The sequence below is a fragment of the Ambystoma mexicanum genome, chromosome 11, assembly GCF_040938575.1.
Source record: "Ambystoma mexicanum isolate Mex_15411 chromosome 11, UKY_AmexF1_1, whole genome shotgun sequence".
Taxonomy (NCBI): Eukaryota; Metazoa; Chordata; class Amphibia; order Caudata; family Ambystomatidae; genus Ambystoma; species Ambystoma mexicanum.
This window is the reverse complement of record NC_090934.1, coordinates 1,004,964,582-1,004,990,206: the sequence shown is the minus strand read 5'-3', so window position 1 is coordinate 1,004,990,206 and position 25,625 is coordinate 1,004,964,582. Positions and strand designations below refer to the sequence as shown.

Below are 25,625 nucleotides of genomic sequence, written 5' to 3'. Positions count from 1 at the left end.
ATTGTGGACCCCTTACAAGCTGAAAACCTCTTGAGACCTAGCCTAGACCACTCGTCCACCTACCTTGAACTGGTTTGGCTACAGCTCCCAGCATTGTCCCTGTCACAATACTAGGTTGGCCTTCTATACATCTGTCCACCAGGCCAGAGTATAGAAAATCAGACCTAACACGCATAGCAACTCTAGGTAAATTCAACCAAGACAGTACCTTAGGAGTGAAGAAGAGTTGGAGCACAATACAGCAAAAGCAGACATGGTCACCGGATTTTTGGTCAGGCAGACGAAAGAAGGGACCCTGGGATGGATCTCGCAGCAGCAGTCGAGTTAAGAGGCTTCCAGCAAAGGATTCTTCGTGTTGTTGTGATTTTTGCGCTTTTCGGGAAGCACCAGTGAAGAACGATTACCATTCAGTTGATTCGGCTCGCTTTCTCGGTCCTGCATTCTGGTGAGGGGACTTCAAGGAGTGGAATCTTGCCTCTGGAGGTGTGTAAGGAGTCCACCAAAGTCTCAGGAGGATTTGATCTTTAGAAGATAATGCACTGCACAGTTGCCACAGGTTCCAGGGTTTTTGCGGTTTGCGCCTTGAGAAGGTCACAGCTCATCGTGGGATGTCTCGAAATGCAGGTCGTCTCAAGACTAACTGGTCCCACCTGTCTAAAGGGGAGAGTCATCCTCTTCAGAGTTCTCCTGATGCTTGGAAGAAAGGGTCAGACAGCAGCGTTTACACAGAAGGCATCTCCAGTCATCTGGAAGTGGCTATGGACCTTTTCTTCCTCGTTGATTCTTCGATTCCAGGGGTCAGCTGGTCTTCAGCCTTAGGATCCATGCCTTTAATGCAGGAACCCAGCCAATCAGCACCCATGCACCATTCAAATGCTGGGTAGTGGATATAATTTTCGGACAGCCAGCCCCGCAGTTGAAACTGAAGACAAAGAACAGCAGCGTTTCGGAGTCTTCCCCTGTTTCCTGTCCTCACTGACACACTGGAGCCTTGACGGAGTTCACAAAGGATTCCTGCCGAAGACAAAGTCAAACAAGGACCTCCCCCCACTCAGCATGGCAGAAGGACCAAGAAAGGACAAGCAAACAAGAAATGGCAAAAAAAGTATACAGTCACCATTTTGGTTCAATGATGCCCCTTCTGTGCACTACTGCAGCTGGGAGCACAGCTGTTGGGGAGTTTCCTCTTAAGTCCACCTTTGGGACTTAATAAGAGTGTCTACTTGGCAATACAGAGCTCCAACTTCTAGTATAAGTCTGTACCTCTTAAGACTTGGGTAGTATGGCAGAGCAGCCAGGCTTATCTTGGGGGGGGAGATAAGGCTGTAGAATGATACAAAGTACCTGTAGCATACATATGGACCATAGAAACGCGTATACACTCTGGAGTTATATGTTACTGTTAAAGTGATACAGATAATTTATACCGCGCTCTATCACCACCGGAGTGGTCCCCTGGTAGATCTGAAAGGAAATAGTGTGGCGTGGATTGGTAGGGGGTTGCGGGAAGAGGTAGAGCGAGAGTTGTGATGTCCTGTTGACAGCTTCAGTTCAGTTTGCACCGTTCGCTGAGCTTGGGTGCGATTTACAGCTCGGCAGACTCCCATGTGCTGTTGTGTGAGAATATGTGTGGTTTGTTTGTTGTTGCCGTGTTGTGAAGTGCATGCAGATTGCTGGGCAGAGAAGGGGTTGCATTTGTTGACTGTTTGAGAGGTGTATGTGGAACTCAAGGTTTTAGACTTGGGTTAGTGGGGATTTTCTTACCTCCTTGGTTCATACTTCTGCGCTCAGCGTCTCTGCCTGTGCTGTGTGCTAGGCATTTAGTAACGGTTTGTTGCCTGGGTTCTGCCCATGGTGGTGGCTTTCCTCTCTAACTGTCTAGCAGTCTGTGGGCATGAGATGGTGAGGGCCTCCTCCCACCCCTGGTTGAAGAAGTGAGGTTGGAGGGTTTGGTCTTAGGTTGTCAAGGGGTGTGCCTACCAGTGCCTCCCCAAGCTCCTTGGATGGGATCCCCACCCTGCGAGGGCCTGGAGCTCTAATGGCTTCAGGTGTGCTAGTTTTTGGGTAGTGCTCCCCCATCTGCAGCTATAGGGCATGTCCCTAGCGTGATGTTTAAGGTGGGGGTATTGTTGAAGGTGGGTCTTATCTGGTCTCCCTCCCTGGCTTATTTCTTCTACATTTTCATGCTGAGGTGTGTTCTGTTTCCAGTGGTGTCTTTGTCTTTCCCAGTCGTTCCGTCTGATTGTGAGGTGAATAGCCAGGTTTTAAGTTGTTTTCTGAATTTTAGGTGATCCTTTGTATTTGCTATTTCTTTCAGCTGGGTGTTCAGGTTTTAGCTGCCAGGTGGGAGAATGATGACACACCACCCCCCAGCCTCCCCCAAGTTTCTACCTTGTGTACGGTTTTGGTTCAAGGCAAATGTTGTTTCTTGATCTGAGTGGTCTTTTCGATAGGTAGATTATTTTCATTTGTAGGAATACTGGTTTATTATCTATATACACATGTAAAGATAAATCTTCAGAAAGTAAGTACAATCACAATTTGCAAACACATTGTAAAACCGATACAATACTTCTGGTAAGTAAACCACAGTGTAAAAGACTTCTAGAATGTTAGTATGCAATTCAAGGTCAATAAAAAACACTTTGTAGTAAACTTTGTAATACTTTATAGAATAGTAGACACAATTCAAAGTAAGAACTTGGCAATTACTTTTCATAAAGGCAGTATGCAATTACAAGGTGACTAAAAATGTGGTAATACTTTCTAGAATAGTAAACATAATTCAGATGTAAGAATTTTTTAATACTTTGTTTCAGAGGCTTATGACAGAAACAGCACAAACACAAGGTAAGTTACTTAGCAATCGTTTCACAGAGTCTAGGCTTCAGGGGTCCTTCCATGTCTAGTTCTGAGTCTCTTTCAGGATCATATTTGCGGGTAAATAGGGTAAGCAAAGGCAAGCAAAAGCTGCAGTTAAGTAACAATTTCTGTTGGTAAAAGGGTTCAGGGACTTCATAGAAGGATTCCTGAATGCATTCCAGCATTAGGCATGGGCAAACGTGGATGGGCGTACTCCCAACTATACAAACCCCCCTCCCACCCTCCGCTCTAGCCGCACAGTAGCGACAGAACGACTCTAGGTAATGTAAGACACTCATGGTTGCAACAGTACATTTGTATTTTTATTTTTATTGACTTTATATAGCTTTTTAATCCAGTAAAGACAGACACAAGTGATCACAGTTTGAGGGTGTTTATTAAACTGTAAATGCAGGGTGGAAAACACGTAATCTAAACCTAAATCTAACATGGGAGCAAGCTTCAACTATCAAATGAAAGATAAGGCAGTCCTTGTGACGTCTTGTCAAAGTAAAAAGACCTATACTAAAAAAAAGCTATTGCCAGATCCTCACAACAAATCATAGAAAGAGTGTGGGGTAGGGTTTTAATAAAGAAAGAAGTATTCACAAATAATAAGTCAGGATGTGATTGCCAGGGGTCTTCCTTCCCCACGTTTTGAGCACGGGACAAGGTGGATCTCCTCAGCACAGCACACACACACAAGCTTTCCCAGCACAAGCTAACAGTTCCATTCCAGCTATCAGATCTCTGATGGTTAAGCCTCTTCTAACAAAAGTCTCTTGCCTTCAAGGGCCTGAGGTTTTCAACAAACACAAAGTTCTGTCCCAAGTATACTTTGGGTGAAGGCTTCACCTATGGGTCTCCCTCTTCGGGGCACAGACCCCTCACAGGTTGTATTCAACTAAACAGTTCCTTTCTCAATGTACTTTGAGTGATGACGTTCCACCCCTGGATCTCCCTCTCTCGAGCTCGGACCCCTAGGCTTCCTGCATTCACAAATCTTAATGTCTTTTTAAATAATTCAGGCGTCACCCTCTTTTTGTCGGCCTCCCTCTGCCGGGTTCACTCTTGCCAACTTTTGCCCAAACAGTTCACTGTGAACATCTCTTGGTCGGGTTCACTTCTGTCTTCACACTGTTCATAGGGACTTCAGGCCTCGCCCCCGTTTTGTTAGCAACCCTCCGCCGGGTTCACTTCTGCCAACCTTTGCTAAACAGTTCACTGTATTTCGGTACTTTAGACTTCGCCCCTTTTTGTTAGCATCCCTCCGCTGGGTTCACTCTTGACAACCTTTGCAGTGCGCTGTTCATGTACTAATTTCACCATGTGGGATTAATTTCCCTTAACTTTCACAATCATCTGTCGGTCAAAGAATTTCGAGGGTACAGAGGATTTTACAAGACCCCTGAATGACCACTTTGACCTCTCTTTGTCTCTTTCCAAGGCCTTCTGGTTATGGTAGTCTCTACAATAGTGTAATTGGCCAGAGTTTCCTGCGTGAGCACCCACGTGGTGCTAGACGCCTCTGTTGCAGGTTTTTCCCCTCCTTCATTAATAGTTTCTTTCTACCTTTCAAAGTTCAAATTAGCCGTTGGCTACCTTTCCTTCAACACAGTTTGGTTTCTCATCAACTCTCCCATCGGCTCACCGGCTGTGGTGAACCGCCTGGCTTTCCTTCTCTTTGGACTCAAGGTTGGTACTTCCGAGACAAGTGTCTCTTCCTGGCTTGGTAATCAGAGGAGGAAGGTCTTGTGTACCGTTGACATCTGCTGCAATACACGCTGGCTATTGTTCTCAGTCTTATGTTTCCATCTGCAGCGATTTGGCGGGCCTTGTTCGGAAAGGGCAAGGTCGCTTCTCTCCTTGTCACCCTCTTGGTATGCACTGTCTTTCGCCTCCTCTCAAACTGCTTTACTGAGTTAGCTCTCACGTCGTATGGTCTGCCTTGTTCGTCCTGTGCTCCACCTTTTATCCCTGTGGGGAAGGGAAAGGGCCATCAGGTGTGTGTGATTCTGGTCAATTGCCTGACTTTGCCTGACCCTTGTATTGGGACATGTCAGGTAAACGGCTCTGGTGTTAAATATTGGGACATGTCAGGTAAACGGCTCTGGTGTTAATCCGTTGTCTTTCATGTTGTGTGAAAGTGTTGTGTCGAAAAAGGGTGGGGGGGTGTTTTGGAATAGGTGGATGGGGAAAAGGTGTCGAAAGAAGGGGGATATTGCGTCTCACCTGTCGGTGTCCCGCTCCCCCTCCCCAAGGACACCCCATCCAGGTGATCCTCCTTCACTGTTCCACCCCCAGGAACTGTCCACATGTCCTGGCCACCTGGCCTCATGATGCAGAAGCTACAGGACCCAGTCACTGGATTGTTGGTCTTCAGACGAAAGAAATGACACTGGAGGAGATTTTGCAGCAGCAGTCCAGTGGAAAGGCTCACAGCTTGTTGCTTCTTGCAGCTATGTGATTTTAGCGCCCTTTTCAAGACATCAGATGAAGAACTGTTGTCGTCCGAAAAATTCACCTCGCTTTCTTGGTCCAGCAACCTGGTGAGGGGACCTCAAAGAGTGGAATCCTGCCTCTGGAGGCCTGGAAGGAGTCCACCAAAGTTTCAGAAATATTCGTTCTTTGGAAGATGCTGCACAGCACTCAGGTACGAGGTCCCAGGGTATTGACGGTTTGCAGCCCAGGAAGGTCAGTCACAGTTTGTCGTGGCATGGCTCGAAATGCTGGTCTTTCTAAGGCTTATTGGTCCCACCAGTCCAAGAGAAGGAGATATCCTCTTTGGGTCTCCTCTGTTGCACGGAAGAAAGGGTCAGCAGAGCAGCAGTCACTCAGGCATAGCTGGTCGCTGAAAGTAGCTACAGGCACCTTCCCTTCTTCTTCCTCATCGGATTCAGCTCCAGTGGCCGATTTGTCTTCAGCCTCAGGATCCAAATGATTTATCCAGGAACTCAAATAATCAGTGCTCATGCTACATTCAAACTTTGCATAGCTCCCAACCTTTTTTGTCACCAAGGCGGGTGAAAACACCCGATTTTCTTTTTGGCGGGTGAGAGGCCCATAGAAGTGAATGGGCGTATGAGGAGCTTGGCGGGTGATTCATCAGCTTTCAAGGCGGGAGACACCCGCCAAAAGCGGGTGAGTTGAGAGCTATGATCTTTGCGACCAGCCTCCCAGTTGGATCTAGTTCCAGGGAGGCATGCCAGAAGACAAAGAACTGCAGAGTTTCGGACTCCTCCCTCGTTTCACAGACACTCTGGAGCCTTGGCAGGCTTTTTAAAGGATTCCCGCCAGAGACAAAAGTCAAACCAGGGCCTCCCCCACCCAGCACGGCAGAAGAAGGACCAAGAAAGAACAAGCAGACAGGAAATGGCAAAATAAGAATACAGCCACCATTTTGGGTCAATGGTGAGTGACCCTTTTGTGCATTACCGCGGCTGTGAACACAACCTGTGGGTAGAGATTACACAACATTTCCACAGCCATTCAGGTATGCTTGTCACTGTAACAAAAATGTAACATAAGCAGTGAGAAAGTGGATACAGTGTAATCCCTCAGCACTCTCCACCTAAGGTGGGGTGTGCTGATCTCACAACATAAAATGTAGAAAGGATAGAACGTATCCCCCCACCCTTGGGAACAGTAGTTCTCACAAGGATAATAAAAGAGCATTCAAAGGGAAGCCCAAGGGGCCCCCAGCCACACAGCACAGGGAGTGCTGTGGGTAGCAAGAAATGCCTATAAAAGTTGGAGGGAAGTAGAACTCCAAAAATAAAGCATGGAGAAACAGACATTTCTCCTATGGGCCGAGTAAAAGAAAGGGTGAGTGGGGGGAAAAAGTTCCCACTGCCCCAGGAACAAAGGAAATAAACCCACAAGTCCAGCAAAAAGTGCTGGGGGTCTCATAGGTGAAGGAGATTTGGCATAAAATGAAAAATCTGACCTAACAGCCTGGAAGTAAAAATTGCACAAAAGTAGGTAGGATAAAACCACTGCCACCAGCCATTCAGATTAGCCTGTCACTTTAACCAACACATTACAGTAGCAGTGACAAAGGGGATACTGTGTAACCCCTCAGCACTCCACATACGGTGGGGTGTGCTGATCTCACAATTTAAAATATAGGAAGGATAAAAATATCCCCCTATGATAGAAAATATAAAGGGACGCCCAAAGGGCTCCCAGCAACACTAACCAGAAAGTGCTTTGTGCTGCAAAAGTCAAATATATATGGCAAAAAACTTTACACAAATTTTAAATAAAATCTTGAAACAATTTTAGAAAATCATTACATCATCATATTACATAAATCAATTTTAACAGTTGCTTTAAAAAATGTCATTGTTGAAAAAACATCCCAGAGCCATAATCAAAGTAATGTTTTCCTCCCGCATCAATCTTGCCCACAGCAAGTTTTTCGAAAAGTCTGAGTGAAAACTCAAACATTTGTCGAAGGATTTCAGGCGAATTGAAGCCAGAGACTGCCAGTCTATCACCCAATGTTTGAGGGTTTCTAGTCCATCTTTGTTGTTGCAGTAGCGACAAGTCAGAGAGAATGGTATCACCAAAGAGTGGGATCACCCTTTTGTCCTTTACTTCATATGAAATTTATTTAGCTTAAAGCGCAAATAAGTTGATCTCAATTATCACAAGGACAGCACTTCATGTACGCAGAAAGCTGGTCCTGTTTATGAGGAAAACAGGCATATTCAGAAATCTCTGGTCTAATCCTTGGCTCCTCATCGCTGGAACCAATGCACTCCAGCAAGTTGAGCATGCGGGTGTCAAACATTTTGACAGACTTTACAGAGGACATTAATATTATCCTGTAAAATTCGATGTAGAGAGAGTTGAGGGAGGCAGACAACATTTTCTGATAGTTGGACAACAGCCTCCATTGATAGCGAGCTTGGAGTGAGACCAAATCCAACTCGTGTCTCATAACTGAGTTGGGAATAGAAGCCGACAGACCCAAAACGTGTTTCCAAATTTGGTCCTGGAGAGAATCTAAAAACGACCCCATTTCTAGTAGAGACAAATCCAGGCCATACAGATGAACCAGTGCTATCTTTGCTAGATAGTATTTTCGGGCCGGAATAAATATGAATTTGCAAAGTTCTGAATAGATTCTCTTCATTTGGGGCAAAAGAGGAATGGTCTTGTCTTTCAGGTCTGACTTCCAAGACTGTATGCAGGCAATATTAGACAGATTATATAACCCAAATACTGCAAGGATTCGACTCCCTCCACTCTCACCCCAGCAAGAGTCCACCGTAATGTCTTTACTTTTCTTCCGCTAGAGAAGATAATCTTGAATTTTGTTCCATTTGCCGTAAGGTTATTAACCTCAGTATAGGAGCAAAAGAGGTTTCGCTTTTTCTGAAGGCCCATAACAGTTCTATCGAACAAGATGATATTATCCGCCAATGTATCTTAAAGTGGCCCAATATGACATGCCATAAAACTTGGAGAAAACCATAGCTAAGGTATACGCTATGGAGAAAAGGTATAAAAAGAAATGCACAGTATCCAAAAAGATGCACAGTATCCAAAAAGATAGGGAAAAAGGTTCCTACTCACTCAGGGGAACAGACCAAAAATCCAGTAGTCCAGCAAAAAGTGCTGGGGGACTTCCATGTGGAGGAGATTATGCATACAAATGAAAATCTACCCTAACACTGCTCCCTTGGATTGCAGTGGTTATCGATTCAAATGTAATTTGTGTATATATGCTTATAAGGTTTTTTGTGGCAATGCTTACTTGTATTTGTTAATGTGCTTAGTGTGTAAATAAAGGCCTAATAAATACCATCTTTTTCATATACTTGCTGTGTAACCTGAAATATTGGTGTTGCTGTGTGGACGCATTGTAGCCTTAGACCATTCTCACACTTTTTCCTGAGACTAAGCCTTAACTGCTCAGCTACTTTACATTGATTGGGTTTTGGGTAACCTCTCAGGAGCTCATTTTATATGGGGGCATAACGTTAATGGATTACGTGAAAGCCCTGTGTAAGGCTTTTACTCCTTTCATTAACATTACCCCCATTTTCATTCATTTGTATGGCGGATAGGAGGGGTGGAATGCAATGTGCATTTCCGCTGTCCCTTTTTCTTCTCCGGCATACAAATGCTCCAGCATTTGTGTCAGCATGGATTTTTGTAAGAGCAAATGCTGTAGATCCCTATGGGGGTCGCCGGCTTGATGCACCAGCATAAAGCAGGCGGAACCCATGCCAGGCAGCGTTCACAATTATAATTACATTTCGGCCAGGGTTTAGTTGTAATTTGTGAACACTGCTTACCATGCTTGCATGGTAACTAGTGTTCACAATTGAAATTAAATGCTAACCGACATGCTTGCATGTCGGGCAGGGTTTAATTGTGCACCTTTGCACTCCGCGATGCAAATGATGGAAATTCGGCGGCAAGGAATGGCCTAACTGTATATCAACACATAACGGCTTCCCACTGATAAATGACACTTTTAATGAGCATGAGCTCCTCAGTGTCTTCTCTACTTATCATAAACAAAGGGGCTCCCAGAATCTTACCACCAAGGGCTGATTTTAGAAATCCATCTTAACACTAGACAGCAGGGTTTCCACTTATTTTCTTGGCTATATGCATTGGATGTAGATATACTGGTTGTTGCCATTGTAATGAAGGCATGGTATCAACAATAAGACCGACACAAGTGACCACAGTTGAAGGGTGTTTATTGAACTTCAAAAAGTGTTTGAAAAATGCCTATCTAATCCTAAATCTAAAGATGGGAGCAAGATACGACCATCAAATAATAATAACGCAGTCCTAGTGGTGTCTTGTCAAAACAAACGGGCCTATACTAAAAAAAACTATTGCCAATCCTTAACTCTAAATACAAATAGTGTGGGAAACAGTGTCATGTAAAAGAAAGAAGTGTTCAATAAATGATATGTTAGAATAAACAAGCCGTTGGCCTCCCTTCCCCACGTTTTCAGCACGGGACAAGGCGGTACACTCGAGCTTAGCACAGTCTCTGGCTTCTCTAGCACAACAGTACAGTTCAAACATTAGCATCAGGGCCTTCTGTGCCCAAGTCTCTTTGCCTTTCAAAGTCTCTTCTTTCAGAGGGCCTAATGCAACAAACAAACAATACATGTTTTCCTCTTAGCATTTCACAAGTACTCCATTCCTCAGGTGATTCACTATTCACCTCGGATCCTCCTCAGCTGGGCTCAGATCCCCTTTAACACAATGCTAGTAGGATTTTCATGTGTCTAATTTCTCAGCTGATGCACGGTTCACCCCAGATCTCCCTCAGCCAGGCCCAGATCCGTTTTAACACAATGTTCAATCGGTCTCCCTCTTCCGAGCTCAGACCAATTTAATTCACTATAAGGCTGTTAGGCAGAAACCTGTGCAGTTCCCTTGGGGAACACTGCAAAAGATTTAAGACTACAGGTATAGCAGTAAACCCACTTGGTAGCAGTCTGCACCACCCAGATTTACCTGGTAGCTGTGGCTGAGCAGTCAGACTTCCCTCAAGAAGAGTTAGGCAGTATGCAAAGTATACACAATATGTACTCAGACACAATAGCACAAGCAAACACTGACCAGAGCTTGGTTTCAAGAGTATATAGTTATTTATTTTTTTAAGAACACATAACTTGAAAACACTCTAGCAAAGTATAGTAAAAACACTTGAAACACAGTTATAATGAAAGCAGTTTCAACCCTTACTCCTATCTAGACAACTCTAAGTTAGCTCCACATAATTAAAACAGAGGTGAGCGCTTAACGTTAGATGACACTCTAGTAGGTTTAAGGAAGGGATAAAAAGAAACAGAAATGGGTTAAACACACCACTCTAAGGTCCAGAACACTTGCAATAGGCTCAAAGAAGCACAAAGTCACAGGTGAGCAAAAGTCACTAGGCAGGGCCCACTCTTAGAGTAGCCGGAGCGAAAATGTGCCCAAGATCACACCGTTATTAGGGATTCAAAGTCTTGCAAAGAGTTAGAAAGGGTTTAGAGTGGCTTAGAAGTTTAGCCAGGGTATTCCAGGCACTCCCAGGTTCGAAAGCCGGGGGCTAAATCTACCCCGTACAGTCGGTGGCAAGGGAAGCCAGGCGGAACACGGTACCTTAAGCGGAAAGGATCCTCCAGCGGTGGCAGTTGTTCCAGGCAGTGGCAGCAAGGCTCGACGTCGGTCAGGGGAGAAGAAGTTCTCGCAGAAGAAGAAGGTCGTTGCACTGCCCGGGAAGAAACCAGCCGCGGAGTCCTCCGGATAAAGGGTTGTACCGACTTTCGTGGTTGGGGTAAAAGTGGTGGGGTTCCGGTTGCCGGGGTGCTTGGCACTGGCAAGGCGGCCACGAGATACCTCGAGAAGCGAAAAGAAGGCGAAAACTGGTTGTCCCCACCAGTCAAGGGAAGGAGCCACTCCGTTAAGAGTTCTCCTCGGTCGTCGGGAAAAGTGGTGAGACGGTTCAGCAGGGCTCCACCGGGTGGTGTCGTCGAAGCAGGTCGGCTCAGCTCTTCCCTCGTCGGATTCTTGGTCCTGTGGCGACTTCTGAAGTTCCAGTCCCCAAAGCCCTGCTTTTATGCAGCAAACCCCCATTCACCCAGCCTAGCTGTCACTCAAACATGCTAAGTGGTGAGCCGGCCGGCTCACCACTTGGGCCAATCAGGACGGAGTGCGACTTGAGTTACCAAGGTAACTCAGTCCAGGGTGCCTAAATCCCCCTCCACCCCTCCTAAGTACCCCAGACAGAGTGGCACCACTTTGGAGGGCTTCTGTGGGGAAGCCCGCCAAAAGTGGAACAAAGGGCTCCACTTTGGGTCAGAGTTACAGAGGCGAACACCAACGCCATTTTAGAATCAAGTTTTGGCAAAAAGTCCCAACCGGAGTTATAAAAATAAATATATAAACCGGCGGTATGTTTAAGGCTACCGTAAATAAATAATTAAATGTGTTAGCCTAAAACAATGGGAAATCCCATAGGAAAATATTCGCGGTCGAATATAAAACGTAGTTTCCACTGCCACCAGCCAAAACTCGATCAGGGGGGACGGAGACGTGCCCCCTCGACTAACAGACCCTGGGGCAATCGAATTGCCCCAGCCAGTACGTCCACAATATGATGGTTTGTAATGGTTCTGTTCAGGATTCAAGACTAGCAAAGTCTTTGGTGACTTTACATGCCCTGGGAGACAGTAGTCATTCCTAGGGTATGGAGTCTATGTTGGGGAGTCAGGAGGACACCCCTGGGTCACGGCACAGAGGGTGCTGTGTAACCCACATCACAAAAATACATGAGGCCCTATGGAGTAAAAGACCCCATAGCCCATTCAACACAAGGTTTAACCAAGAAAACACACTTCAACATGTCCAAGAGTGAGGGTAAAAGAGTCTCACTCTTGGCAGGAGAAAAAAAAGAAACCCCAGAAATCCAGCAAAGCTGCTGGGGGACTCACTAGGTAGGGAAATTCAGCCCAAACAGAGAATTCTCCCTAACAAAGGCAAACTTGCATTAAACCAAAAGCTTTCAATTGTTCTCCCTCGTTCGGGCTCGGTCCAACTTTATCTACTTTGTCATCAACTTTCTTGGAAGTATCAACATCAAAAACTTTAGATTGTGCACATGATTTTGTTTGATCCGTCGCAGGACCACTTCGATGCACAGTTCTTTGCCACTCTTTCACCTTTGTCAACTCTCAGGTACATTACAGAGACCTTCAAATGAGCACGCACGCTGTGCCAGACCACTCCGTCAAAGGTATTGTATCTTGGTTTGAAAGTTCAATCACTCATCTGTGGTTCACTGTTACTAGTGTTGGTTATCACATGCGTTTCATACACTGTTCACTTCAGCGCTCATCATAATTGTATGCCACTTGCAACCTTGGCTTCAACACAGACTGGTCTGGTATCGGTCTCCCCAACTCACCAGCTATGTTGGTTTTACTGGCGCTGCTTTGTTTTACGAGTCAATGACAGTACCACGGCAGCAAGCAATTCTCCCTTCTTTGATTATCAACGCAGGATGGTCCCGGGTACCTCCGACACACAATGCAGGATTCTTCAGCTTGGTTTCCTGGTCTTACGCTTTCTATTCTTGAGGTTTCGCGAAAGTAACGGTTTCTGGTTGAAAAGGTCAAGGGCACTTCACTCCTTGCGATCCCCTTCTGTTTTGCCGTCTTTCTACTTGTGTTAAACTGCCATCTTGGAACTGCTGTTTCCTCGGGTGATTTGCCTCGCTCAGAGTGTGCTCTCGTGCTCCGCCTTTTATCTTTTTGGGGAAGTGTAATGAAATTCAGGTGTATGTGATGGTCAGTAATTGCCAGACCCTGCCTGACCATTGTATTGGAACATGTCAGGTATACGGCTCGGGTGTTAGTCTGTTTTCTCTCATAGCGAGCTGTCCGTGAGAAAGTGTTTGTGTTGTGAAAGGGGGGTGGGCGTTGAGTTCCTAAGTATCCTACCTGGTAGGATGGGGTAAAGGTGTTACAGGGAAGGGTATACTGCATCTCGCCATCCAGTGTCCCACTCCCAGAGGACCCCTCAACCAGGTGATCCTCCCGCACTCGTCCACCCCCATGAACTGCATCCAAAACCGATGGCTTTGTCCTGGCCACCTGGATGACAGATCCCCGGGGACTAGCGGGAGAGACACCTTCAGGTTTCTCACACCATGTATGAGGTGCTGGACATCAAAGACACTAAGTCTTTAAAGTGTTTGGGATGTCTCACTGTATGTCGTTTACACTGATGATATTTTACTCATATTATTCATCCTAATATTAACATATTTTCCAACATTGAGATTGTCCTAGCCTGTCATTCCTTCTATACCATTGAACTCCTTCAGAGCTCAGCAGATCTAGAGAGGGGTTTCCCTAGTCCACCTTCCTCTCTATCGAAGGTTGCTTGGCTTTATGCTACAAACAGTGCCCATGTTTTGGTAAGCAATCTTAATGAGGCCACAGCTCCAGGTAACGATGTGCACAAATATGTGCATCCCATTTCTACCCTGTCCTGGCTGATGGTTCTGCATGTTTCTTATGTAAAGAACTGTTCACCGCCACCAGTTACCATGCCCATTAATATCTTCCTATTTCAAGCAGGCCAAACCCTTTATCAGATACTGACCTATAGTGTGTGCCGATTTCAGTGTTGTGAGTCCTGTTTTACTAACGCAGTTTGTAGAGTAGTCTCTTGAAAAACATCCTGCCAATTTCAAATGAACATTTTGCACCACATAAAGATATCCAGGAAAGCTATCGTTTTGAACAGAGCTTCTTTTCCAAGCAGTGAAATCGGCAGCCGAGTCCAGAACCTGGTTTCTTAAATGAATGTACTCATGGCCAACTCCAGACTAAGCTCCACAAATATCTTTTACTCTTTGATACATGAATAACCAAACATTTAAAGCTTATGGCTTGAGCCTTTTGGTACCAGGCTCCACGGACTGCATCCTGAGCACGCCGGACCCTGAGCACCCTGACTGGAATGATGACCAGTTTGTGGCAGTTATTGAATGAAACCTGAAAAGCTTCTCACATTGTTTAGTTACACCCATTAGCCTAATCCCGGCCATTGGGAAGGGGGGGGGGGGTTAAGCATGAAAAGGGAGATGATGCTCTTTCCTCTATGGTTGGGGGTTCAAGGCTACTCTCGAGCTGGCTCAGGGTGAAAGCCAGGCTCTAGCTCTATATGAGTTTAGAGCCAGTGCCTGCCACACACATGGGCCTACCCAGAGTCTCTCCTGAAGGAACCAAAATGGTAAGATGAAGAGGGAACAAGCCTGGATCGCAGTCTGCTCTGAGCAAAGAAAAAAGAACATATCCTCCCTGGTCCCATCAGTGGATTCAAAATTGTGTCCTGCTTAGAGACTATGGTGTTTTGAGTTTGAGTTTAACGTCTGTGCCATTGCGCCAGTAGAACTTTGCTCTATCATTTGAAGTGCATTTCCACAAAGGACACGCCCTGCAAAACGTTGGCTGATATTCAAGTAACAGTCTTATCAGCACTCAACATTCATGTGATGGAAAGCATTTCCATGTGCATTGTAAAGTGAAGTTTCATCTCTGTAGATCACGGCCATTCCTCAGAGTGGCTGAAGTGGATGACAGCCCGGGGCGCAGATGGGGGTGGCGGTGTAATACAGGGGTATAGCCAGTTGAAGCTCACCTGGGAGAGGTGAGACCGTGTTTTGTTTTATAACAGTCATTAACAGGCACCTGCACGGGTTAGTAGCAGTAGACATAAATCAGGCCTGCCCATAAACATCAACCCATCCCCCCTCTGCTAAATGCGGGCAAAGGTTGAACTGCTCTGTTCATTGTTTTAGATGGCTTGTGCCTCCCAAATTTCAGCATCTCTTTATGAAAGAAAAACATCCTTAGTACTGTCCTGCCGCCTTGGGCAAAGTGTGATCATTAATCCAGAGACCCTTGCCTGCCAGAATGTAGGTTTGGGGGCTGTGGGAGACCTAAAAAGTATTTGTTTTTTATCCTGACCCAAGTAAAGGGGACAGAGACTGCATGAAGAAGAGAATAGCAAATGCTGCACAAGAATGCAAAATGGCATGTGCTAACAGAAGCTAGCGCTGAAGAAAATTACCTGTGGGCTTTTTTTGCATGCTGTTTTATCACCTTCGCCTTCTCCAGGGATGTGGGTGGGAAAACGTGGCAGTGGTTTGTGGGTATTAGTAGCTTTTTTTGCCCACTAATTTTATGCTCAGCAGTAATGTTATGTTAACGTTATGTTACTTAACAAGCAGATTACTTTTGTTCAATAAAATAAATATGGACATGTTAAGATCTCCTCGGCATGTATGATGGTACATGGGGATGCAGAGTTCTGCTTTAAAATTGGTCTGTAAGTGCCCCCAAAGAACTGGTGGCTGACTCTGCCACTATCAATCAGTTTGTCACACTTTAAAGGATGTCACGTTGGTTATTTACAAGGTACTCTATTCAAAATGTACCTGGCCGTTATTAGGCCAGACCGGCCTGCGTTTTGTTCTTAAAGCCAGGTTAGACCCCCTGGCTCAAGCAAAACCAAAAGTTGATGGCTGGAAGGTTTTGAATAATTCATAACCAGGAGCACAGCTCTGGGCAACCCTCCAGACCATAGTTTTTCAGCCTGCCAAGCCATTACAGAAGGGGAAAGACCATATGCAAGCATGTCTAGGGATGCTTGTGGTCTCGTGCAGAAGGGATATGACCTAGCAGTTGGGGCTAGACTGCCTCATTTTGGGTGGGACCTGGTCTGACTTGTATATGGCCTTTCACCTTCTATAATGGATTGGCAGGCGAAGAACTATTGTCTGGGGGATTGCCCAGACCAATAACAGAGGTTAAGATTAATTCTAAACCTTCCAGCCATCACTTCTTGTGTTTTGCCAGACCCCCTGGCCCGTCTCTGACTTGTCACTAAACATGAATTCTCTGGCTCCCTCAAGCTCTACTTTCCACCAGCGTTACCCTTCTCATATCACAGGATTCACCAAATGTATTCCAGCAGCAGCTCAAAGGATAGGCGAATGGGAAGAGGTGAGAGGGAACAGCTCTGCATTGTATCTTTCTCGAATGGAAAAAACCTTGAGATTGATTCATTTTCCATCACTTGGGCTTCTATCTTGACTCTGAACCCCATCCAGGTACTCATGGACTAGATGCATTTGATCTTAGAACTTGGACAAACCCAGAAACCAGTAAATGAGTATAACCTGACATAACCTTCGTTCCTTCATTGTTTCATTGTAAGCCTCGCCCTAAAAGACTTGTTTGTTTGCCTGCTCGGTGTTGTCATGCAATGCCTCCTGTCTTCTCCTGATCTTTTGATTGTGCCCTTGTTGCTCATACATCCCTGTATCTACAATAGTTGATTTTATGCCTTTGATCCACTTCCACTGATCCAATAGTGTATCGCTTACTAGCTATATTGCGTCCTCGTTACGGTTAGTGACAGACAGTTCAATTCTGCTGAAAAGTATGTGAAGATCTGCAGAAATATTTCTCAAATTTCAGTGAGAAAAAGGTCAAATATGCAGTTAAGCATGAGCATCTACAGATACAATGGCATCAATATACATTATGTCTTATATTAATCCTTAAAATTAAAGAACTAGCTACACCAACAGGCACTCGTAGTATTGATTTATTTTCAGTTTTCCTGAATGTTGACAACCCAGTGCCTACTGTGTTGATAGTCTGTGGTTAAAACTGCCTTTGGTGCCCCACCTTCCTTTATGATGAGTATATTCACTACCAGGAAGTACAGGCAGATTGAGTGATTCAATAGGCGCACATAGGAAATTGGCAAGAAATCTCCCAAAAGTGCATAACTTGCAGGGATTTTTCAGTTTCTTCAAGAAATCTGCACGTCCGATTTGGGCCATCTCGTATTCAAAGACAGAATTATGAAATGGGGTCATAACTTCAAACCTGATGAACGTAGAATCCTTTGCCCTCCTAATAGCTCAATTTTCAAGCTTATTAGATATCAATTTGTAGTGCCACTCACTTAAGAACAGAATTTCATTTTTGGGGTTCTTTTTGTCTAATTCAGTTGGAGGCAGGGATTCTGAGGGAGATAGCTTAGGTTTAGATGAGGGCTGTAGTAATCGAAGAACACACTCAATGGTCACTCCCCTACTTGGGGTGGAGGAACAAGTGGCTGTTGGGACAGAATTCAATTTTTGAGGTTCTTTTTCATACCTTTGTGTGCCCCATAAACTTCTTGCTGGCTTCCATGTTTTTAACTTTCTTTTTGTAACCAGAGTGACAGCTACTGAATTCCTCCCGTCACTGCAACCCTTTTTCTGGGGATCTGCCCAAATAGCTACCAGGCCAGGGATTTTTGTAAAAAAGAAAAAAAAAAACTTTTTTGACTGAGGGTAGTTTTGGCACCTTAACCATGCGTTGTGGAGTAGGCTGGTGGCAGCTGTAAATTAGTTCAGGCTACACCAGGGCTGTATCCACCTACTGCATTAGTAGCCCACTGGACCTATATGGTAGCTATTGAGGTACACATTTTTTTTCCAACTCTGATCCCAGCCATTTTGTTGTGTGTCCTTTCTGTGTCTGTGTGGACCACAAGTCATGGTCAAAATGATAGTTTTGCCCACAGAGGCACATTTGGTTTATGTTTAGGTGGTACTAACTGGTTTAAAGTCCTCCAGATATGCCAATACGCATCCTCTGTGAGAGTGCACTATATAAAAGGCATTTCTCCAGCATGGGGTCTGGCATGGATTCACATGCTCATGAATATTCCCCGTCGTCAGGCTGGGAATCCTCGGTAAAGAAAAAATCAGTATCAGTTTCATTTCTGATCTGTCTTTCGTAGTAGTAACCAATCACTGATCTCTGCGTCATACTGACCACAGCCAATGACTGCCCTCTACCTAAGCCCCGCCTCTGGCAGCCATCTTCAGATTTTTACCGCACGTTCAAGTGTTGGGATCCTCGTGCTATTGCTCTCGAGCGTTAGTGCTATTTTTTCACGTTTTTTCTCAAAAGAAATTCGCTTTTTCGGTCAAAAGAGCCTCAAGCTCCACCGTTTCTTCATCCGATCAACGGGGACCCGTGTCGGATTTGTCTACGCCCCTCAAGGGTGAAGATTTCGTCGAGCCACGCTTTTGGAGGACTCCAGAAGTTTCTTAGGCCCATCTCGGACATGGCCCAGGAGAAGGGAAGCTCGACGCCCGGAAAGCTGTTCAGGGTCTGCCCTGGATGCCAGCTTCAGAATGTCTTTAAGGAGGACGAACACTCCCTTTGCCTTTACTGCCTACATGAGGACAAGACGCACGTGGAGAAGGACTGTGCGTTTTGCGGCAATATGTCGGAGCGGACCATGAAGGACCGCTATCAACGTCTCGCCAACTGGCTGGAAGGAAAGAGCCCATCAGGCGAGAAGAAGAAGTCCGAGGGGTCTTCTAAGACCTTTGAGGGCGCCCCGGCGACGGGGGTCCAACAGAAGGCCAAGCACCGCGAGTCTGCTGGCACCGGGAGCGCCGAACGGTCGGGCTCTACGGGCGCCAGGCAGGGCGCATCCTCCCCGGCGCCAACAACCACGAGCCAACGCTCTGGCTCGGGTAAGAGGAAGGCCGAGCACCCGGCGAAGCTCCTGGAGAGACCCCGGTCGAGCTCGAAGGCCCCATCGGAGGGGGAGCGAGGCGGTGACCATCCCCCCAAGTAGAAGGCGGTGAGTGCACCTAAGGTGGTGAAAGCCTTAATCCATCCGGCCAAGGCCTCTATCGAGACAGTCGCGGCGGCCCTGGCTCAGCCTGTGGAGGCTACACCAGTGGTGGCGACCTCGGGGCCCAGCGACTCCCTGCCACCGCGGAGGGAGTCCTCTTTCATGCCCATCGACAGGACCCCCGTGAAACCTCCGACGGAGAAGAAAAAGGGGGGGCAGGAGGTCGTCGTGGATTCGGCCTCAACCTCTGAAGAGGAGCTGGTCGAAGTCTTAAGCCACGGCGTTGGCGTGGAAGAAGACCAGCCTGTCGGGAGGGACCCCGACGTAGGAGACGACGAAAACTTCGAGGGTGCCGACGGGGCTCCTGACCGCCTGTCGGACTCCCCTCAACCAGTGCCGCAAGAGAACTCGGCGGCCATTTTGTTGGCTATACAGTCCTTATGCTCAGAGATAAGGACGAGACTGCCGTTACCACCAACGGAGGAACCGCTCCCGACGGGGGACCCGGAGCCAGGCCCTTCTGGGAGCCCTCCCCCTAAGAGAAGAAGGATTCATCCTCAACCGCGACGGGTACAGACGACGAGGTTTGCGACGAGGATCTCCCGTCGTCACCTCCCACCCCGGCTTCCCCGCCCGACGAGATTGGATCGTTTCACTCCATGATCGCCAGGGCATCCGAGCTTTTCCAGCTCTGCCCAGAAGAGAAGAAGAAGGAAGGTTTCCTTTATCAACGGCGCGAGGCCAAGAGGAAGACGGTCCTCGCTGTACCTCTACTGGACGATATTTGGGATGAGGGCCTCGCCCTCCTCAAGAACCCATCCACGACGCCGGCTAGAAGGGATCGGTACGAGAAGAAGTACCGGGTCCCGGACGCGGCCCCCTTGTGCCTTCGGGCACAGCCGACCCCGGACTCGGTCGTCTCCGCGGCGGCCAGGAAGAAAGCGGGGGGGGCGCGGCCTCTACGTCAACCTCCCCGCCGGACGGCGAGGGAAAGAAATTAGACACGATGGGACGCAGAGTCATCTCGTCGGCAGCGACGACGATTAAGGCGGCCAACGCCTTGGCTATCGTAGCCCGCTACGACAGGGAGTTGTGGTACAAACTGGCCCCCCTGCTGGACTTCCTACCAGACGACAAGAGGGCGGAAGCCCTAGAGATCTTGCAGGAAGGAGAAGTGGCGTCGGACCACGCCATTACGATTGCGACGGACATCGCTGACACTGGATTTCGCCAGTTGGGCAACGGCATGTGCCTTAGGCGGCGTGGATGGCTCAAGGCTACTGACTTCTGTCAGGACGTGCAGACCAGAGTCTTGGACATGCCGTTCGACGGAAACAACCTGTTTGGGAAAACAGTGGACGATTCCCTTCAAGCCATCAAGGCGGACACGGAGACGGCCCGGGCTCTTGGGGTTCTCCAGCATCGGCGGCCGCCCTTTCGGAGCGGCGGAGGCAAACAGGGTGCCTCCAAAGGTTCCAGCGGCGGATTTTCCACCTACCGTCAAGCGGCCCGTTCGTCGTCACAGGAAGCTTACAGGGGACGAGGCAAGTCAGGCGGACCCCACCGTTGTCGCCAAGGAGGACAAGGCGGCAAAGCCTCGTCGAAGCAGGACTGAACCGGCCGTGGGGTCGGGCCCCCACCGAAGCACCCCGGTGGGATGCCGGCTGGCGAGCTTCGTCCGCGTGTGGGAGTCCATCTCCACCGACAGTTGGGTGCTGGACGCCCTAGCTCAGGGTCACGCGCTCGAGTTTCTAAAGAGGTGCCCGCGCGGCCCCCCTGTGGCCAGGAAAGAACATCACGTCCCTCAACTTCTCTTGGAGGTAAAGGCGATGCTCAAGAAGGGCGCCATCGAGCTCGTCCCAAAGAGGCTTCGGGGCTCCGGAGTTACTCAAGATACTTCCTCGTGAAGAAGAAGACGGGAGGATGGCGTCCCATCCTGGACCTACGACGACTGAACAAATTCATCAAGGCACAGAAGTTCCGGATGGTCACCCTCCAACACGTCCTGGGTCAACTGGAGGAGGGCGATTTCCTGTCGTCGTTGGATTTGGAGGATGCCTACTTCCATATTCCCATCCTAAAGGGACACCGAAAGTTTCTCAGGTTTGTGGTCCAAGGGCGTCACTACCAGTTCAGAGCCCTTCCCTTCGGATTGAGGTCGGCACCCAGGGTGTTCACCAAGTGCCTCGCACCGGTGGCGGCGCAGCTGCGCCGAGAGGGGATCCACGTCTACCCCAACCTGGACGACTGGCTCATCCGAGCAAAGACGAAGGAGCTCGCCGTGGAGCACACGGCAAGGACCGTCCAACTACTCACGGACCTGGGATTCTCCATAAATTACGGCAAGTGCCACCTGGTGCCCGCGCAAGACGCACTGTTTCTGGGAGCGAAGCTCGACACAGTGTCGCTTCTGGCCTCTACGTCAGAGGAAAGGACGAGGGCCATCTTGGGCAAGGTGCAGCGGATGCTGGTTGCGGACGCGGCCAGGGTGAGGTCCATCAAGTCCCTCCTCGGAATGATGTCTTCTTGCATTTATCTCATCCGCCTGTGCAGGCTCCGGATGCGCCCGTTGCAGGAGTTCCTGGACGCGCGCTGGATCCAGACGACGGGCAGCTTCGACGAGAGGATCACACTCGAGAGTTTCCGACGAGCGATCCGGTGGTGGGGCACCCGCGCGCATCTGACGGCGGGCATGGACTTCCAGACCCCCGGCCACCAGGAGACAGTGACCACGGATGCCTCCCTGGAAGGGTGGGGAGCGCACACCGAAAATCTGCACGCGAGAGGCCTTTGGCTTCCGACGGAGAAGTCCCTCCATACCAACGTCCTGGAGCTCCGTGCAGTGTTTTGGGCCCTCAGGTCCTTTCTTCCGTCCCTCAAGGGCAAGGTGGTGAGGATCTTCACCGACAACACCACCACCATGTTCTACATCAGGAAGCAGGGCGGAACCAGGTCCCCAGCCCTGTCCAAGGAGGCGCAGGATCTGTGGCATTGGGCCGTCGCCCAAGGGATGTTTCTGGTGCCGTTTCATCTGGCAGGGATAAAAAACACCATCGCCGACTCGCTCAGCAGAGAGGTGCGCTCGTGCCACGAGTGGGAACTACGACAGGATCTAGTGGACCGCCTCTTCCGACGGTGGGGCACACCCCAGATCGATCTGTTCGCGACGGCGATGAACTCCAAGTGCCGGAGGTTCGCCAGCAGGTTTCCCCAGCCGAGGAGCATGGGCGATGCTTTCTCGTTCCCCTGGGAGGGCCTGTTTCTATACGCGTTCCCTCCATTGCCATTGCTGATCCGGCTCATCAACCAGCTCAAGAGGTCACGGTGCAGGATGATCCTCGTCGCACCTGCGTGGCCGAGGCAGATATGGTTCCCGGACCTTCTGGACTTGTCAGCGTCCCCGTCAATCAAGCTGCCAGTGGACGCAGATCTTCTCTCCAGGGAAGGAGGCGCCATCCTCCACCACGACCCGAAGTCGCTGAACTTGCAGGCCTGGCTCCTGCAGCGTTAGAGTTTGGAGGATACGACATACCGGCCAACTGCAGAGACGTTCTTGCAAAGGCCAGGGCGTCCTCAACTCTTAAATGCTATGGACACAAATGGAAGAGGTTCTCTGTCTGGTGCCACGCACAGAAGATTAACCCTCTATGGATTACTGCTCCCCAGGTACTGCCGTACCTTCTGACGCTGGCCAAGGCTGGACTGGCGCATGCGTCCATCAAGATTCATCTTGCTGCGATCTCCCGATACACCAGAACCACGGGGCGGACGTCTTTGTGGTCTCATCGTCTGGTGAAAGAATTCATGAAGGGACTGTTCAGATCGTTCCCGCCGGTGAAGGCTCCGGCCCCGGCGTGGGAGCTCAACGTGGTGCTGACCAAGCTCATGGGACCTCCGTTCGAGCCTCTGCACTCGGCTCCGTTGAAGTTCTTGTCGTGGAAAACAGCGTTTCTTGTGGCCATCACCTCCGCACGAAGAGTGGGAGAGATCCAGGCCCTTTCCTGCAAGCCCCCGTACTTGACTTTTCACGACACGAGGGTAGTGCTCAGGACGCACCCCACCTTCATGCCCAAGGTGCCGTCGGACTTCCACCTCAACGAACCCTTGGTGTTGCCTGTTTTCTTCCCGTCGCCTTCGTCGCCGGCCGAAAGGACTTTGCACTCGCTGGATGTGGCTAGAGCGCTGAAGTTTTACGTGGACCGCATGAAGTGTTTTCGGAAGACGTCACAACTTTTTGTGAACTTTGGACCTGTCAATCAGGGGAAGGCTCTCTCAAAGGCCCCCATTTCCAGATGGCTCTCCGGCTGTATCATATACTGTCATCGGTTGGCAAACCGACCGCTGCCTGGCCGTCCGAGAGCCCATTCCACCAGAGCGATCGCAGCTACCACGGCGTTCCTATCTGGTGTGCCCTTGCTGGACATCTGCAGGGCTGCTACGTGGAGGTCGACGCACACCTTCACGAAATTCTACTGCGTCGATCGGGATTCCAGGGAGGAGTCCAGGGTCGGCCAAGCAGTGCTGCGCAATCTGTTCGCCTAAGGTGAGCCTGGTGAGGAGGTAAGAATTGCTTAATGTTGAGTTTGATGTAATGCTTAATGTTGAGCCTTTGCCACCTCCCGTGGTTGTGCATGTGTGTACTGCTATGTATTCTTTATTCATGAGCATGTGAATCCATGCCAGACCCCATGCTGGAGAAGGAACAAGTTACTTACCTGTAACTGTTGTTCTCCAGCATGGGTCTGGCATGGATTCACATGCGAACCCTCCCGCCTACCCCTCTGCGGCTCTTCACTTGGTCATACTGCCACTTCAGGTGCTACCAAATCTGAAGATGGCTGCCAGAGGCGGGGCTTAGGTAGAGGGCAGTCATTGGCTGTGGTCAGTATGACGCAGAGACCAGTGATTGGTTGTTACTACGAAAGACAGATCAGAAACGAAACTGATACTGGTTTTTTCTTTACCGAGGATTCCCAGCCTGACGACGGGGAATATTCATGAGCATGTGAATCCATGCCAGACCCATGCTGGAGAACAACAGTTACAGGTAAGTAACTTGTTCCTTATTTCTGGCCAGCCTGATTGGCTGGCCATCCAAGCCTTTGTATTGTGTCTGGAGTGTATTTGGTGGGTTGGCTTAACCCCTGAATCTATGAGTTTATCAATTGGAGACACTGTGCCCACTGGACCTATATGGTAGCTATTGAGGTACACATTTTGTTTTCAACTCTGATCCCAGCCATTTTGTTGTGTCCTTTCTGTGTCTGTGTGGACCACAAGTCATGATCAAAAGGATAGTTTTGCCCACAGAGGCACATTTGGTTTATGTTTAGGTGGTACTAACTGGTTTAAAGTCCTCCAGACATGCCAACACGCATCCTCTGTGGGAGTGCACTATATATAAGGCATGTATTTCTGGCCAGCCTGATTGGCTGGCCATCCAAGCCTTTGTATTGTGCCTGGGGTGTATTTGGTGGGTTGGCTTAACCCCTGAATCTATGGAGCCCAGGAGCCTACTGAACAACCAGCGTAATTTTTGTAGGTACCAGTTAATTGATCTACATTTTTGTATAATAAGTTGCTACAGTTCACCGTTTTCCAGTGGACATCATGGTGGTGTTCCGCAATTTTTGGTGGGTGAACTGGGACCTCACTGGGCTCGGTACTGTGCTTTTTTAAATTTTATTACAGTTTGTTGGCCTTCTGGGCCTGTTCCAAAAGTGTGTGCGCCCTCACACCATATTGGCCAATTACTCCCCTTTTAGAGTAATCCTCTATAATATGTTTTTGAAGTGAGTTGGAATCATCTATTCTTACCCATTACTATATGTTTCCTAGGCACTTGCTTTGTTTCTTTTTTAAGTACTTATTTGTCAGTTTTTTAACTTACATTTAATGCTAAATAAAGATATATAAATTCTTACAGTATATTCTGTGTGGTGTACTTTAATTTGTACGTGTCTAAACTTAACTGTCCTCTGGCACCAGCCCACCGCCTCCTAGGTGTAAAGCCTGACTGCTCAGCCGCACTACCCATTGTGAGAGCTCAGACTAACTTGATGGACATCCTGCTATTTCACTAAGGATAAATCTTCCTACAACCCTCACCTGAGAGCTGTGGAAAAACATCCCTAACACCTTCTCTCTGTTTCTTTCTCCATGCCCCCTTCCTCGCAGTAGTTTGTATTAGAGATCGTCTCAGGTGTCCCTCTCACTCTATCACTCATCTCTTTTGCAGCTGTGGAGATCCTGATCGCTGCCCACGAGTGCTTCACCCTAACCTGCCACCTTGAAGGAATAATGCTAGTGCTGCAGGCAGCTCAGCACCTCACTGAGAGCCACCTGGCACCATCTGACGAGTACACCCTCTTGGTATGTGCTTATGTATATTAAGACAACATCTCTGTCCTTATGGTACATTTCATAGGTAAACTGATATGACCCATCTGCCCTCTATGGTCCACATTTAGATACAGGGATGGTTCAAGGGCAAGGCAATGATGGCCATTAAAAATGCCCAGTGTGGGGGCATAACCTTTCCCTTATGTTCTGTGAAGATTGCAAAAATG

At 48.2% G+C, this 25,625-nt stretch overlaps 1 protein-coding gene across 1 annotated transcript in view; it reads left to right on the top strand.

Annotated features, from left to right (window-relative positions):
- The window catches only part of SPG11 (SPG11 vesicle trafficking associated, spatacsin), a 1,688,331-nt gene that overhangs the window by 1,314,703 nt on the left and 348,003 nt on the right, over positions 1–25,625 (top strand). The window contains exon 35 of the mRNA XM_069624201.1: positions 25,295–25,428. Within this exon, the coding sequence (XP_069480302.1) occupies positions 25,295–25,428 (134 nt within the window). The remainder of the gene's footprint in view (positions 1–25,294; positions 25,429–25,625) is intronic.